The 18,083-nt window shown below is 43.8% G+C and overlaps 1 protein-coding gene across 3 annotated transcripts in view; it reads right to left on the reverse strand.

Moving 5' to 3' along the window:
- The window catches only part of Tgfbrap1 (transforming growth factor beta receptor associated protein 1), a 45,409-nt gene extending 29,852 nt beyond the window's left edge, over positions 1 to 15,557 (reverse strand). For all 3 annotated transcript variants that reach the window (XR_008720170.1, XR_008720169.1, XM_055607743.1), the window contains exons 1-4: positions 15,481 to 15,557; positions 14,455 to 15,156; positions 8,177 to 8,371; positions 5,253 to 5,407 (exon numbers count right to left, since the gene is read on the reverse strand). Coding sequence is in view for 1 of the 3 variants with exons in the window: in XM_055607743.1 (XP_055463718.1) it covers positions 5,253 to 5,407; positions 8,177 to 8,371; positions 14,455 to 15,142 (1,038 nt within the window). In the remaining 2 variants the exon portion in view is untranslated. The remainder of the gene's footprint in view (positions 1 to 5,252; positions 5,408 to 8,176; positions 8,372 to 14,454; positions 15,157 to 15,480) is intronic.
- Between the last annotated feature and the right edge of the window lie 2,526 nt (positions 15,558 to 18,083).

Consider the following 18,083-nt stretch of genomic DNA (forward strand, 5'->3'; position numbering starts at 1 on the left):
CACATATGCACACACAGATATGCACATACATGTACATATATATATATACATATATATACACAGACACCTTCACACACATACGTATGCACACACAAATATGCACATACATGTATATATATCTATACATACACAAACACCTTTACATATACAAACACACACAAACATGCAGACACCTCCACACACACACACACACACACACGCACCCACGTACAGACACCTTCACACACACGCACATCTTCATAGTCTTGATTCCATGAACCCCTGAGATACTGCTTCATCGCCGTTCTCAGTCCACCAGGCTTCTGTGACCACTTCAGCCTGTGAACCTCACGGACTCTGTCATGTTCCTCTCTCCTCTGAAAGTGACTTTGCAGGTATTTCTCATACCATCCCTCAGACACATGGACAGTTAAGCATCATTACAACACAGATACATGGGCCCTTTTAGCCAAAGTTGAGGAAGTGCTATGTGCCCTCTCACCTAGAGGTGTTTGGATCACATTAGACACACTATCTGAAGTTCTTGCACTAAATTGCCTGCTCACCTGTACATGGACCACTGCAACCCAACCTAACCGATCTGCAGGGCTCTTCCATTCTTGTAACATCCAACAATAACAACACACACACATTTGGGCTGGAGAAATGGCTCAGTCACTAAGCGCAGTGGCTGCTCTTCCGAAGGACCGGAGTTTGATTCCCAAAACTTACATGGCAGCTCACAACTGTCTGTAACTTCAGTTCCAGAGGATCTGACTCCTCACACAGACATACGTGCAAGCAGAACACCAATGTACATAAAATAAAAATCAATGAATAAATCACTGAAAGAAAACTGGGTGGTGATGGCACACGCCTTTAAATCTCAGAAACTGGGAGACAGAGGCCTGGTTCAAGGCCAGACTGGTTCACACAGTGAGTTCCCGGACAGCCAGGGCTACATAGAGAAATCCTGCCTCAAAACACAAAACAAAGGATAGCGCACACCTCAGGAGCACCAGTCCCTTCCTCCCTTCCCCCACTGCCTGTTCCTGAGCTCTGTTAAGGTTTATGGGAAGTGGCTTCTGGACACATCTTGCTGCTTGTTCTCATGTATGCCAACAACATCAACTTGGCCCTCTGACTCACCATTCTCTTCTACAAATTCTTCTTGTGTCCTAGAATGCCCAGAGGTCCTGGACTACAGGCTATGCCGGTTACCTACCTGAGTACCTAACCACCAGTTTATCAACTCCTCTATTTATTCAGGGATGACTGATCTTAAGGACTCCTTGGTCCACTTTTATTGTTCTCACTGCCCCAATTTTAAAGATGAGAAATTCTATTTAGAGATAAGTTTTTACTAAAGTGACTAAAGTAATAAATGGTTGAGTCATGACTTAAAATCAGACTTTATCAACACATTCTATTGTTTTTAAGAACAATCTTGTTCTCTCAAATCAATTTTAAAATGTTTGTCCGTGGTGTGTGATGTGTGTGTATGTATGAGAGGAGAGAGAGAGAGAGAGAGAGAGAGAGAGCAAGCACTCGTGTATGTGAGTTCAATTGGATTGCTGGGGATCAAACAGATTTCCTTGTGACTGTTAGGTAAGTGTTCCAATTCTGAGCTACGCCCCGTTCACCATGGTTTTAAGGAGCTCTCCAAGCATAGCAACAGTTCCTCAGGGGTGCTGAGATCAGTGCACTGCTCACACTGCCTGTCTCTCTCTTCTCCCCAACTGCCTTTATCTCTCCTCTCTGAAAACAACCATTTCTGACCCAGCAACCAGACTTATTATACCACCTTCTAAAAAGGAGAAGGCAGAATCATGCTACCCAGTATGCAGTTCTGTTTCTGAGACATCCTTGTAGGAAAAGAATCAAAAGGATCCATAAGTGTGGGAGAATTCTTAGCTATATCCAGGCTTGCTGCAGAGAATTCAGTGACAGCAGCATCATCACAATATCCTCCCACTCCCTAGCCCCAGCCCCTTAGTCCCCATCTCCCTAGCCCCCACCCCCAGAGGGAGACAGAATCACCACCAATGTAACAAGCCTCCATGAGTCAGGAGGCTGAAGTGTGAATGAGTTAACAGTGTTTGGAGGTGCACTTTGTGGGATGCAGTTAGGGTAGATGATGTCAGAGCTCACACACTTACTCTTACTACGGGATGCTTTGGGACTGACAGATATGAGTTAGAAATGGGCAACATGAACAGTAGATGTGTCCAGAAAAGACGGTGGGGCCAGTCAATGAAGCAATTCACCTGGGCAACGATGCATCTTTTGAAATAGTGGCATGTGCATGAGATTGCAGACAGACAGGCAGAGACACAGACACACACACACACACACACACACACACACACACACACAGCTGTTTGCACAGCTCATGGAAAATAACAGCCACATAACAGGAGAGTTGAACTTGTGGCGTTATAGGGAGAAAGCAGAGATCAGATGCAAAGGAACAGAACCCCTCCACCACCACCACCACACACACACCATATAGCAGGCTAGAGAACAACAGAACTCGTGTGATTTCCTCAGGTATGGCTATGCACCTCTGTTCTTGTCAAAAAGAGCAGAAAGGGTTGGGGGTAGGGGGAAGCAAAATTGAGACACAGAACATTGAAGGCTCCCATTAGAAAATGCTGCCTGATGTGAGTGCAGTGCACATGGTACTGGTACAGAGACAGGGTGCCCTTCTACAGCAGCTGTGGTTACTGCCACAGCTGCACACTGCCCAGAAGGCTCCTGTGCACTCTGCTGAGGCCCTCTCCGCCTGCACTGTGTGGACAAGCGAGGTAACGAAAGCGCCAGTGCTCAGGAGCTTTCTGCCTTTGTGTTTGCTGCCCCCTGCTGAATGCCAGTAGGTCAGTGCCACTTCAGCAAGTAGGAGCAGGGATAAGAAACTCTCAGTGCATGGCACTTTCTCAGACAATTAGGAATAGTACTACCTCAAGATCCAGCTATACCACTCCTAGGCTTATAACCAAAATATGCTCAACTATACAACAAGGACATCTGCTCAACCGTGTTCGTAGCAGCTTTATTCCTAATAGCCAGAAGCTGGAAATGGAGGAATGGATACATAAATTGTGGTACATTTACACAATGGAATATTATTCAGCAATTAAAAACAAGGAATTCATGAAATTTGCAGGCAAATGGTAGGAACTAGAAAAGATCATCTTGACTGAAGTATCCCAGGAGCAGAAAGACACACATGGTATAAACTCACTTATAAGTGGATATTAGATATATAATATAGGATAATCATACTAAAATCTGTACACCTAAAGAAGCTAATCAAGAAAGTGGACCCTGGGTAAGATGCTCAATCCTCATTCAGAAAGGCAAACAGGACAGACATCAGAAGAGGGAGAAAACAGGCAACAGGATACCACAGAGGGCCTCTGAAAGACTCTACCCAGCAGGGTATTAAAGCAGATGCTGAGACTCATAGCCAAACTAGGCAGAGAGCAGGGAATCTTATGAAAGAAGGGTGAGATAAATAGACCTGGAGGGCACAGGAGCTCTACAAGGAGAGCAATAGAACCAAAACATCTAGACACAGGGCTCTTTTCTGAGACTGATACTCCAACCATACATGGAGATAACCTGGAACCCCTGTAGCCTATGGCAGCTCAGTCTCCAAGTGGGTTCCTTAGTAAGGAAAATAGAGGCTGTCTCTGACATGAACTCAGTAGCTGGCTCTTTGATTACCTCCCCTTGAGGAGAGAGCAGCCTTACCAGGCCACAGAGGAAGGCAATGCAAACAGTCCTGATGAAACCAGATAGGCTAGGGTCAGAGGGAAGGGGAGGAGAACTTCCCCTATCAGTGGACTGGGGAAGAGTCAAGGGAGAAGAGGGAGGGAGGGTAGGATTAGGAAGGTACAAGGGAGGGGGCTGCAGTTGGGATAAAAAGTGAATAAATTGTAATTTAAAAAAATAATTAATGAAAAAAAAAAAAAGAATGTCTCAGTGTTTACACACAGAGACCTCTCCTTCAAAATCCCCAAAGTATCCATGACACATGCCCTTTTCATTCACTGGCACAAGCTACTCTTTGCTCTATGAGGCAACTTACATCCAAACACATCTTTTCTGCCACAGCAACCAATCACGGGTAAAATCTGACTGGCTTTCGTCTCTAAGAACTCTTACTGATTGAGTCAGATGATAACAGAGAACGTCTGTGCACCATTATAGTTTTGGTTTGTTCGTGGAGTTTTGTTGTTGCACTTTTGCAGCACTAGGGATGAACCTACAGCCTCACCCATGTTAGGCAAGAGACATACATCACTTTTAACTTTGAGACAGGGTTCTAAATTCCAAGGCTGGTACTGAACTCAGGCTATACCTCAGGTAGGCCTTGAACTTGAGGTTCACTAACCTCAAGCTTCTAAATAGCTTCTGAATAGCTTTACAGGTCTATGCCTCCAGGTTCAGCTAACACACTTTAGCACCCTCAAATATGTAGAACATCTTTAATGACACATCCAATCAAGTACGAATTTTAGGGAATGTGATTGATACTGATTGCATTTATCGTATCAGTAACATTTAAAGTTAACATGTTTTCAGTGTACTGCATGTTTTCTTCTGGCCAGGTGTGATGATTTGTTCCTGTGGTTCCTGTACTTGGAAAGTGGAAGGGAATAAAGTGGCTGAGCTCCTTTATCCACACTGAGGGCAAAGTATTGCCTACAGAAGATAACAGAAAACAAAACAATACAAAAAAAAAAACGGGGGGGGGGGGGGCGGCGGCAATCTTTTGACATTGTGATATGATAATGTGTGACCTACAAATGTATTGGTAAATATATTCATAACTATCCTGGATGCATGTGGCCTCTGCTGTCGACAGGGAGGACCCGCATGGAAATTAATTCAACCTAGCCTCAAAAATACAAACTCTAAAATCAGAGACCAGTTGGCCTGACCTAACTCTGCCAGTTTATAACAATCATGTTCATAACTGTTCTTAGGTGGCGATTGAAGAAGGGAGTTGACTTCAAATACGCCTAGTGTATCAAGGGAGAAACTGACAAGCTGACCTTCCCAGCTGGCTGTGCAATCTCAAATGGGCCTTTTGGTTGCTCTGCAGCCTGCTTTCTCGGCTACAGAATGTAAGATGTTTTGAAAACATTACACAATGGCACAAAAGCTCTGTGCATAGTCTTACACAGAGTGAGCCCAACGCACGTGGCAATGCTTTCTAGCTTGCGCTTACAGGCATGCTTTCTTGTGATCAGTTCATTACCAACCTGAAATTTCTCTTTTGGAATGTTCCTCCGGGCTCCTTTTGCCAAGACCAAAGCCTCCTCCACTCTCCGGTTTGCTAACAGATCCTGTATTTGTTTTTCCAGAGGTAATGGAACCAAGATGTAAACTCCTTTACTAGTGGCAACAATCACTCTTCCTAAGGGAAGAAAAGAAAAACATTAACAGGGTTGGAAAGGGAAAAGCATTTCCTCCCTCAATACATTCCTGCTTCCTCACACTGGGCTCTTATCTGACCTGCTAATCCCTCCCTCCAGCTTTTCCAATACCACTCCACATGAAACTATGGAATGATGCCCCCCTTTCTTCCACCCACACGACAGTATTGGGAAGGTAAACTTTAATGTCATACTGCTAAAGAATAAGACATGCTCTTTATCCCTTTTCTATGTGAAAGTGCCTATTGATTTTGAAACCCGCAAGGACACACATGATACAGAGTCCAATGAAGCTGCAGAGCTCCATCGTGAAATATTAAAACCTCATTGAAAATCTTTTCCTTTCTTTACATAAACTAAGATTTTAATGTAATATTTTGAACTATGAAATAATATTTCATGCTTCCCTTACATCCATTTACCAGCTAGCTTTTTTGCTCACTTACTGATCTCCCTGCCATCCTGCCACCTCTTTTTGTCTAAGCCTTGTATTCAAGGCTTATCAGCAGCAGTTCTCAACTTGTGGGTCATAACAACCCTTTCATGGGGGTTGTCTAAGATGATCAGAAAACACAGATATTTACAACTCATAACAGTAACATGATTTCAGTTATGAAGTGATTTTATGGTTGGGGCTCACCACAACACGAGGAACTGTATTATAGGGTCACAGCATGAGAAAGGCTGAGAACCACTGATCTACAGGAAGCCTGTGAAAGAGTCGGTCAAAGCTAGAGCCTTTCATTGAGCTTTCAAGTTAAACTCTGACCCTTCTCTTAACTCTGCAGTCCCTCTTCAAACGAAGTAGTTAACGTATTTTTTTTTTTTATCCTGTATAGGAATTAGAGTGGATTTCCTTGCTTTTTGTCAGTGCCTGGACCTCTGCTTGGAGCCACTCTTCCCAAGAGCTTCTGCTCCAGTACAAGATAGGTTATCCTGGTCTCTTCTATGTCCATAACCCCTGTGCAAGTCTGAAGCACTTAGCATTACAGTCTTGTAACCTGAGCATGCAGTCATCCCCCTACGTCTACAGATTGCATGTCTGCAGGTTCAATCCACCAGGGATCATGGAGAGATTTTTTTCCTTTGCCATTATTCTCTAAACAATAAATCAAGTAACAACTACTTAAATAGCATTTTCATGGCTTTAAATAGCTTAGAGGTGATTTAAAACCAACAAGAGTATGAGTGTAGGTTCTAGGTTAATACTAAGCCAAGCCATAGAAAGGGCTGAAATATCCGTGTATTTTACTATTCAAAATGGGATCCTGCCATCTTTCCATGTGTGTACCAAGAGATGACTGCAATCCATGTGTCAGTCTTAACTAGACCTGACCACATCATGGCGGGGCTACATTTCTTACTGAGGTTCTATCCCTAGCACCTCAGACACGAGGCAGGCAATAATTGGCTTGGAGAACAAAAAGACACTCAAAAGGCAAGAACAAGGAATAAATCTAGGCTTATGCTCAAAGCCATTCTGTGGACAAGTCGGGGACATGAAGATGGGAGGCTGTGGTAGTAAGAAAAGGGCCCCCATAGGCTCCTGAGGAGTTGTGCTATGAGGAGGCGTGGCCTTACTGGAACAGGTGTGGCTTTGCTGGAGGTAGAATTTCACTGGGAGTGGGCTTTGAGGTCTCCTATACTCAAGACAGGCCTACTGGCTCAGTGTTTCTTCCTGCTGCCTGCAGATCCAGACGTAGAACTCACCGCTCCTCCAGCACCATGTCTGCCTGCAGGCTGCCATGCTTTCCGGCATGATGATAGTGGACTGACCCTCAGAAACTGTAAGCCAGCCTCAATTAAACGTTTTCCTTTAAGAGTTGCCATGGTCATGGTGTCTCTTTGAAGTAATAGAGAGCCTAGCTAAGAAAGTGGGCTAGCAGATGGTACTAAAGAGTGAACACTAACATTCTCAGTTATGAGCATTCTTAGGTTTGTGTTGAGGTAGGTCAGCATTAAATGATGCTGTATCTTCCATTTACTTATGAACAAAGCTGCAAAACAGACACAAGCCTTCAGTCTAGGTGAAGGGAATATAGTGGTTCATTCTGTCTCTCACTCAGTTACCTTGAACATTTAGAAATGCTCAAAATGGAATGGAGGAAAAATGAAACCAGTGCACATGATACCTAGGCCACTCACCAACTGTGCCCAAACACACTGCAGCCTTGATCCTCCACCTTCCACGCACAGCAAGGACCCATGTACGGGACCTCTTGTTCAGCCCTTCTCTGCTAGAAGGTTCTGTGTATGCCTGCTTAGCTGACACCTATCCATCCTTAAAAAATGTCACCCTCAGGAGGCCCTCCGTGGTATCTCCCAGGGGGCTGACTCCCTCTCCAGCTATGTCTTCAATCACTGTGGCTCTTTACTGAGATGCCTATCATCTCACCCTTAACACTGTCCTGTGCTGTCCAGAAACAGCTGTTTCTTTTTGAAACATTTGTTTCTTTTATTTGTGTGTGAGTATGTGTGTATGCTCGCACACACATCTGTGCATGCGTGGGATACATATTTACAGGTACACACATACAGCTGTGAGCAGCCAGCTGTGCGTACTGGGAACAAATCTGCACCCTCTGCGAGAGTAGTAAGAACACTTAACCACTGAGCCATTTCTCCAGCTCTGTTTATGTATCTTCTCTCAGCATAAGGCCCAGCTCTTAATGGGTCCCCAATAACATTTACTGCAGAAAGACTACAGAGGTTTGGAAGGAAAATGTTAAGACTTCTGTTTCAACAGGTACCTTCAAAGTCCTGCAGGATGTGACCTTCCTTAAAGGGCAGGGTCTGTTTCTGCTGCTGATCCAGCATGCTGTGAACTGTGATGAATTCATCATCGAGCGCAATGACGTATGGGAAGCAAACAGCTGCTCCAATCACATTCTCTGACCAGTGCACAGGGGCACGCTGGGAAATCCCGGCCACAGTGGCAAACATGCCTAGAAAAATAGAAAGAAGGTGTCTTCAAATAACCATGAGGTGTTCTTTGCCATAGAAATGACTGGATGGAAAGTAGCTCACTCACTCTACTCTGCTACAGGCTTGCAATTTTAAAGCAGTGATAGAATAAACTCATGAGTAAAGAGCCCTGTGTAACCTTTACCACTGTGAAGAGAACCACCTTACTCATGATGCACATCACACCTGCTTCTAATTACAAATGAGATTTTAAAATGTTTCCATTGAACTTCCATGCCCTTTATAAACGACAGGTTCTTCACACAGGAGACATAAATTGCTTAGGAAGTGTCACAAGCTTTCTTCTGCATCCACCCCTCCACCTACCTAGCTTGCCTCTGTGCTCCAGCTCATTTTCACACATATTTACTGAGCACTTGCGATCTGCCAGATACTCCTATGAGACGCTGGCTAAGCTTAGAGCTGAGGTCTGAGCACTGACTATTGGTTTCACCCCTTTATCAATGAGAATGTATATAAGCTGTCAGAACACACGTTACACCAAGTATGTTTTTGATTCAAGAAAGGCTTATTATAGCCTTTGTCTATAATAAGCTTGTGTCAGTTATGTATACTGTACATAAGGCACTAACATTGGGGATTGCGGACGTGAATGTTCTGACCAAGATGTATTAATCCATTTTAACTTTAATGTTCGGAAACTTCACACTGTTGCTTCCAAATGATTAGACACCTCTGAAGCAATCCAGTGGCTTCTGTTATATAACATGGGGTGGGAGGTGAGGCAGCTCTAAAAGGGGCCAAAAGTCCCATTGCTTTTGAGGTAGGACACCCTAGCAGGAGCATGAAGCAGGACAAAGTCACTTACCTCATGAGCCAGGAAGCAAACCCAGAGAAGTGGAAGGAGGAATCTAGACTCCCCCAATGCTTCTCAAGACCCACCCTAAGACCTTTCCTCCAGATGCCACCACCCAGAGAAGTGGTTCTCAACCTGTGGGTCACGACCCCCCTGGGGCAAGTTGATTGACTTTTATGGAGCTCCCTTAAGACCACTGGAAAACAGATATTTATGTTATGCTACATAACAGTAGCAAAATTACAGCCACGAAGTAGCAACAAAATATTTTTATGGTTAGGGCCACCACAACATGAGGAAATGTATTAAAGGGTCACAGCATTAAGAAGGTTGAGAACCACTGATTGAGAGGGTTCACCCTAGATACTAAGGCTCTAACACAGGGACCCTCTTGGGGGGACACACACTCTGAGCACAGTAAACAGTAACACCAAGTATACAAAACAGCACCATAACACACCAAGGAAGTGAAGCACAACTATGAATGAAGACCAAGCTGGGAGGTTAGTACCATCATTGAAAGTCAGCCAAAGAGGCCAAAAGGGAGACGAAATAAATGGCTTAACTGGCAATGTGATGCCAACTCCACCAAGGCATGAGATAAATACAAACAGGCGTGGGATGAGCATGGAGCTACCCCAGGGATTCTGTTGAATTCTGGGTGAAACAGCCATGCTCCAAGCAATGAGACCCCATGATAACATGGAGACCTTCAACGCTGCCAGTCAGGGTCACTGCATTTTCCTCCTCAAGGGACTCACACAGTACAGTACAGAGGCTCTGGCTAATGTTTCTGACATAAAGAGGGCAAAAACCAGTTGTCAAGAACCACAACTTCTGCAGTTTCGCTGGAATGAAGGAGCAGAGTCTAACTTGCAAATGAGGTCAAGTCAAGCCAGGAAATTGCCCTAGGAAGAGGGGCACTAGCTAGACTCCTGCTAAAGTGCCCCGGGCTAACTCTGTTCTTGACAAGCAAGTGATGAAGCCTGTTGAGTTGATTCTACTGTGGGAGCCTAAGTGTTGTCAGTATACAGCCTAAGAGAGCTGGAAAGGGCACACCAACTTTCAAAAGCATTCTTTTTGGCCATGCCCCTTCTAAGTCCAAGCCCACCAGGTTGGAGAAAAGCCCACAAAACACGAAGAGCAACTGAATCATTCCCTTGTCTGAGAAGCACCATCAGGGGTATAGTGGGAGTCTTATAAAAAGTTTGCCTAACTTGTGTTGCAGGATATTTGGTCCTAGTGTGAACCCCAAAGTTGTGAACTGTAAAACCCTGTTTCTTGTTTGGTGTGGTTGATTCCTACCACATACCTTTAATCCAAGAACTTTTTATAGTAAACATGTGATTACGGTATGGTTTACCCAGCCCTAGCATACACCTTTAACCCAAGATGTCTCTGTATACAGGATTTAATAAAGTTAACACTAGGTCAAGAGGTGGACCGAAAAACCAGCTGACAGGGATTAAAGAGAAGAAGGGACTTTGAGTTAAAGGGTATTTAAGACAGTGTGAAGAAGTAGAAGTAAAAAAGCTTTTAGCTTAAGCTCTGGCTTTAGCTTAGGCTTCAGCTCCTCAGTCCCCTGGCTTTTTGGAATTTGAGCTAGGAAGCATTTGGCCTTGGGTATATTGGCCTTTTCATCCTGGTCTGTCAGTTGAGCTAGTGAGCCTTTTGAGGTTTTTTTTTCACCCAGACCTGAACTGAGAAGGAAGGTCAACTGGGTGCCTCTCTGAGCTAGATTTTCAACCTAGCATATGGCTCCTGAGTCCTTACTGGTAAAATAGAATGGTTTGGATTTTCATTTTTGTTTATAACAACAAACTTGCCTTACAAAAGGTCAAATGTGATCTCTTATGACAAGAGTGGTCACAAGTTACACTCAAAGAGAAAGGCAGAAGAAAAAAAAAATAGGTGTCATGCTGAAAGGTGCATTTACAACCTTGACTCTTAATTTCTGGAGCAATGTAATGACGCTATTTTTAGAACCTATAGCTATATAAGATATATATAAGAGACCTTATAAATAATCTTTCCAGTTGCTTAAAACTGTATTCTTTACAAGCAGAATGACAATTAAGTAAATTGATTCATTTAGCATGATGCTCATGTAGTTGAGACATAGTAAATTTGGGCGGTGGGGGAAAAATGCACTCAGAATACAACTGTCCTTCCCTTTTAATCTAACATTATAACCAAGAGAGGAATGTGGAACTCTCTAACACTTTCCCTGTGAAGCCTTCATAACCAGAACAGCTAGGGCTACACTAGGGGACAGGGGGAATGAAATGGGATTTCTAGGCACATATCTAAGTGTATCAGAAAGTTAGTGTCTATTAAGGCAACCTTGGAAATCAGCAAACAGAAGGGCTCTGCTGATACTTTGTGCACACAGTGGACAGTCATATAAAACACAGAGCAACTAAATTGGTTCTTTACATGGTAAGACAGGAGACCATATACATAATATCAGAAAACTTGAACGACTTTGTCTATAACCTGGAAGCCAGGGAACCTCAACTCAGAATCACAAAGTAATAACTAAAAAGGCCAACACAGTGGATCATATAGAACTTTGTAAAAAGAGATATTACAAGGCAAAAATTAGAAACAAACACCTAAAAGGTAAGTTGCAGACATGTTGGTTTCTCAAATATATAAAGAATACCAAGCAAGTCTAGTGATGATAGAGGGTTTGGGATGGAGGTGGGGTCCAATGAATGATAGGACAGTGCTTGGCATGAATGAGGCCCCGAGTTCAGTCCCTAGCACAAAAAAATAAAAAATAAGCCAGATTGAAAACACAGAGAATAGGTAATCCCTACTAACCTAAAGAAGCACAGTAGACCCCTAAACATGAGAATTTCTCAACCTGCCCACAGGGTAATGTGCTACACTGCCAAAGACACAAAAGTGTACTCTGTTGGCCAAGCCTGGGAAAAAAAGCACTGGTCATTTGTCACCAGAGAGAATATAAAATAACCCTTACCAAGGGAGACATGGTAATATTCAGCTCAGTTCACATACGTTCATGTTCTCTCTCAGCTATTCTAGAAAGCTCTGCTGTAATTCTGCTGAAAAAAACTATAAACAAACAAACAGTTACCTAAGGGAGGAGGCTAGAAAGTAACAGGACACAGGCTAGATCCTCTGTGGGGGAGCTAGCACAAGAGTACTTGCAGGAGGGTGCAGAGAAGGGAGCCTTGGTGTGGTAGCAAAGTGACAGTAAGGTACAGCATGGACCCTAACATGACTCAGGATGCAGCTATCTTAAAAGGGTGGGCTTCCCAGCATTGTCCATTGACACAACCTAGGGAAAATGGATAAGAGCCCAAGCATTCATGGGCTAAAAGCAGCAGGGCTCTGAGGAAGTGTGGTTTGACACCAGATGCTATCAGATTACTAGAGACACAGCAAAGTAGTTCCAGATCCTACTATATAAGCTCACAGTAAGCATCAATGGAATCACGTACCACAAATGTTTAAAGGGAGCCATGAGCCTACAATTGGTTTTCAATAGATTTTACAATAGGTTTCACCTTGACTTCTTACAAAGTGCCTGGAAGATGCAAAGTTTTTAAGGAGGAGAAAATGCTTTACAGAGAAGCATTTCCAGTGATATGTGAAGGGAAGAATAGCTACAAATGCAATGCTACCCATTGTCAGGCCTAATGATGACATGGGCCTAAGCAATGGTCATCAACAGCCATTATCACCACAAAAAGGGAGAAAGGCATGCAAACTCCTGACAGAGGGACCCACAGTATGAAGTTTCTTGTTTCCCTCACAAAGCAAAAACAAGAAAACCTTAAATCTCCAAATTACCTACTAGAAGTGAACAGAGGTCTGTAGGGTCAGAGTGGCATGTTCAACTACTCTACGGGGATAAAACTATCAAAAACCCAGAGTATAAGAAACCTCTAATTTCTTCAGCAAAGGAAAAAGGAAAAGTTAAGGAAAAAGTAAAAAGGGACGGAAGGAGCTAAAGAAAAATAAAATTTAACAAATCTATCATCCATTGGATGAGCCCTGGATAGAACTGAGATAAGAAAACTGAAAACACAACAAAACACGAAACCACACAGATATTTAAATATTTGTGCGTATCTATTACATATGATAAAATAGGAGGAATATAACGTGCCTAAATGTATTTGATAGTAGTCTGAGTATTTAACATCATTGTGGTTTTTCATTTACACACATGTATCTATAACTTTGAACCATATTTAAATATTTACAGATTAAATACTATGATGTTGAGGGCTGCTTCAAAATAACAGATGGCAAGAGGAGCACACAAAAGGACTGATAGGACTGAGGCCAGGGAAATGACACATTGGTTTCTTTATGCCATGTTCGCATTCATATTACATATATGCTTATGTGTATATATATACATATACACATACATACACACATGTAGGTATATATGCTTTCCACAAAAAAATTGCTTTTTTTTTTTTTTTAGAGCAAAGGACATTGGAACCAAGCATTTTCTTCTTCTGTCAAGCCATGAATAGACATGGAAGTCTTGAATACACCATCAAGTAAAAGCAGCCACTCTGAAAGACTGCATATCATATGATTCCATTACACATTCCAAGACCAACTGTGAAGACAGCAGAAGGTCAGTGGCTGCCAGGAGGTGGGATAGGGGTTCAGGAAGATTAAGTGAAGCCTAGAGAATTTTAAGGCAGTGAAAGCAATCTGTATGACACCACACTAGTGGTGACAAGCCATTGTACATTTGTGCAAACCTGCCAAAGGTACATCATCAGGAATGAGCCCTAATGTGAACCTGAATTCTCATTATTAATGAAGTGCTAAACAGGTTCACTGACTACATCTAAAACACCACTCTGGCGGGGAATTGTGACCCCACACTCAATCTGCTAGTTTCAGCACACACTGGTCATGCACATCTACTATGACCTGGCTGAGGGTTTCCAGTGCTGCCAGGCACTCACGAGTACTATCATGTGTCACATGTCAACTGGCCCACGGGAAATACATGTGATTACTATGCCTCCCAGTGACACTGGGGTCATCTTAACTGACCAACAGATACTACTCTGATGATTATACAATGACAAAATCATCAGTAATGATGGTGATTAGAACCATGTCATCAGGTGACATATTTCACTGTGGAGTCCGCGTTCTCCCACCGAAAGCTGTATCCAGACGCTGAGAGACAGCAGGTAGGACGCAGGTGCCATGAGCAGTAACCACCCCAGCCCTCCTCACCCAAGCCTCCGGGGCCAGCCAGCAGGAACTCCTGTCTGCCTATCCTCTTGACAATGGGTGGCTTCTCCTCACTGCAGTAGGGAAACAGGTCTTGGGAAAGGCCTGTGCTGTAGTTCAGGATGATGTACTGTGTGGTCAGGGCCAGGCACAAGAAGTAGCCATCCACAGCCACAGCAAGAGGCTGCTCTGGGGTGGACACCTCCTTGACAATCTGTACTCGGTCCTCATACACCAGAAACATCTGGACAGTCCTGCGTTTCACGGAGATGATGCACACTTCCACGCAGAAAGGGTCCCCGTTCACAGGGTTCTCATTCACTACAAATGCTGTAGCCCCTTTGATGCGTGCTCCTGAGGGGACGGGCTCCAGGTTCAGCATATTAACCAGGGTTATGGAGTTGTCACAGAGCACCAATAGCCTATTGAGAGCTGAGGCCGCACACAGCTCGTTCACGGGTTTCTTGAAGCCCAGGTGTCTGTGCAGCTGTTTGGTGGCAATGAAGGTAGCTGTCCCTGCAGGCATGGGCTTCTCCTCCAGCAGAAAGTGGTAAATAAAGCAGTCATTGGTGCCAACATAGAGATTCCTGCCACAGCACTCCACACATTCAATGCTGATGTGCTCTTTGTCACCCATCAGCAGCTCCCGCTCCACGGCAGAGACCAAGGTGAAGGCCTTGATGTTCATCATGTCTACTGGGTGATCTGCGGAAAGACAGATAAGAGGTTTTAATCTTAGAGGGAGAAGTGGAAACAAGAAGCTGCAATAAAGATGCATTGTCCCCCAATTTGCCATTTCAGCTGAAGAATCTGACACTGTTAGAAAACAGAAAGAAAAGGGTTTCTATGACCTGCCTCACTAGGCAGCTGGGTAACTTGCCCTTCCACTCATTCCCAACAGAGCTGAAAGTTCCACAGAATTTTCTCCATTTTTCTTGGGAGACACACACACACACACACACACACACACACACACACACACAATGTCTCTAGAAATGAACACATTCACACTGAGTAACAAAGACGTACCTCACTCCCTGGTCTTCCAGGTGGTGAGGTGACCTGTTCAGTAGGTTTGTGAGTGGGTCACTGGTGTGACAGTCACTGGAAAGCCTCACTGGAAGAAGAGCACCACGGCTTCCTAAGTGCTCCTCTGAGAAGGTCACTCAGTGTCAGAAGCTACAAAACCAGAAAACAGCCTGCCTTGGCTTCCTTTGGTAAAAAGGCAGCTTCCTAGCACAACTTCTAACTCCTGTGATGGGAAGGGGAGCCAGGGGATCTCAGCTTTAGAGGCCTAATAGAAGTGACAGAGACCATAATCAGGCCAATGCAAAAAAGACACCTCTGTCACTTCAAACTACTCAGAATGGAACAGAATCACCTTATGAGAAATTAATCCTGGTTCTCTGACACATTCCAGTGAAGGTTAGAAGATGTCAGAAATTAATTAATTCGAGGAAGGTGAGGAGTCCCAAAATGTCTCTGATGTCTTTCCACAATTCTTGCACCACTCCCCTACTGAGTCAGAGACAGGTATTTTGCATCAGACTGTGACTCCCTTCCCTGAGCCCAAAAGCCCAAGAAGGCAGACTGTCTGTGCAAACACCTAAGCCTTCCAATTCACATCCATCACTTGAACTGAAGTCGGAATGTCTCTCGGGGTCCTGAGCTCAAACTTCATCTTCCTTGTAGTGGTAATGAGAGGAAAAATGGCTTTGAGATTAGGGCTTCAGTATGAGGACTGTAGGTATGCGCTTAGTGCCCTTCACAAACAGGGAAGAGAGCTGTGTCCCTTCTACCTCGTGATGACCTAGCACTAGGACCTAGCATAGCACTAGGCCACTATGAAGACAGACCCTAACCAGACACCATGTGAGCAATAAAGCTCTGTCACTTACAGATCACCCAGGCCACAGCACCATGTTGTAGCAGGACGAAGACACTTAGCTTTTCCAGGCTGGGTCTCCAAATGAATGAAGAAACAGCAGCCCCTATTTCACAGTGAGGTGAAGTAAATCTGCTACCTGGCACACAGCACTCTAAAGCTGTTCACTTCAGCAAGAAGACTAACTCCTTCCCTTCTTGATGGGCTCCACAGCTCTCAGCGCCCCAATTTGCTTTGTTTCCTAACCCAGGCACCAAGAAAAGAAACACTACCATGCTCTGTTCTCAGATATGGCTATCTCACTGACCTCTACTGGAAGACACAGGGACACAAACAAAAATAACACAGGGTGTGCTAGAGTGTACCTGTAGTCCAACACATTCAGGGGGCAGAGGTGGACCACCACAAGTTCAAAGCCAGCCAGGGCTACATAGTAGGACCTTGTCTCATAAAACAAAACACAAGAGAAGGGAGGAAATGAAGGGGAGGGGGTGCTTATTCCTGGCCCCCTCAGGCAAGCATGCAATCCCAGCTACTGGGGAAGCTAAAGAGGAAAGACCACACAACAAGGCCCGCCTGTCTCTAGGCCACAGGACTTCTCTGCACCCCAAGAACAGCTAGAGAAAGAACCCATATAGACCCTGCAAGTAATTTCTGGGACACACAACTTTCCCTTTTTAAAAAAACAGCACCATCTATTTGTCAAGGCCAAAGAGAATCACCAGAACCCACCTAGACAACTTTCCCATTTAAATGCTAATGAGTAAACCACAGCTATTGAAATGTAGGCTTGGAGACATCTAAGCCTGAAAAAGCTGAAGTAATACAAAACCCCTTCCTTCATTGGTTGATCAAACAGGGCTATCTTCTAAAATGGTGGGAAAAAGCGATTCTGCCACTTAAAATACGAATTGTATCTCTTTTTTGGAAAAAGTAGAGAAGCAAGCTTTGGGCAGCTACAATCACACCCCTCTTATCTAACTTCATGAAGCAGGCTGTATAGAATTCTAGTCTCTGTCTTCCCTCAGCATGGAGATAAACTACACACATTTGTGGTGAAGAATATCATGCAAAGTCAAATACCTCCTGTTTGGTGAAGGGGGTGAACAGGAAAGAGGGGAGGAAAACAGAATGAGAAGGTCGGCATGTACCTTATGAAAAAGCCATTATTCTATGGCACTTAAAACAAATGCAGTACTGTTTCATCATCTGGCAGCTCAAGTCTTGCTGACGGCAAATCTCCTCACAGATATCTTTAAATAAAATTTAAAAATCTGAGGGCTGGAGAGGGCTCAGCTGTTAAGAGTATTGGCTGCTCTTCCAGAGGAACTCTAGTCAAAGAGAATCCGATGCCCTCCTCTGGTCTTCTTGAGCACCAGGCTTCACACAGTACACAGATACACACGGAAGTAAAACACTCACATACAGAATAATACCAGTAAGTTTATTTATTTTAATTAAAAGCCTATTCTTTTCCTTCCATGATACTGTTTGAGATAGGGCCTTTTGTAGACCAGGTTAGGCTTGAACCCTGAGCCTACTCCTTTCACTTCTAAGTGCTGCAATTATTAGGTGTGTCACTATACTTGTTAAGAGCCTGTTCTTAATTAAACAATAATTTATAAAAAGAAAAATTAGATGGCGGCAAGTGAAAGATGACCGCACAACTTAAAAATTGTTTATTCTTATAAGCAGTAGCAGTATTCTCTCCATGATCTAGTTAAAAGGATATATTCATGTAGCTGAA

The sequence above is a fragment of the Psammomys obesus genome, unplaced genomic scaffold (assembly GCF_907164565.1).
Source record: "Psammomys obesus unplaced genomic scaffold, mPsaObe1.curated_primary_1811, whole genome shotgun sequence".
Lineage (NCBI taxonomy): Eukaryota > Metazoa > Chordata > Mammalia > Rodentia > Muridae > Psammomys > Psammomys obesus.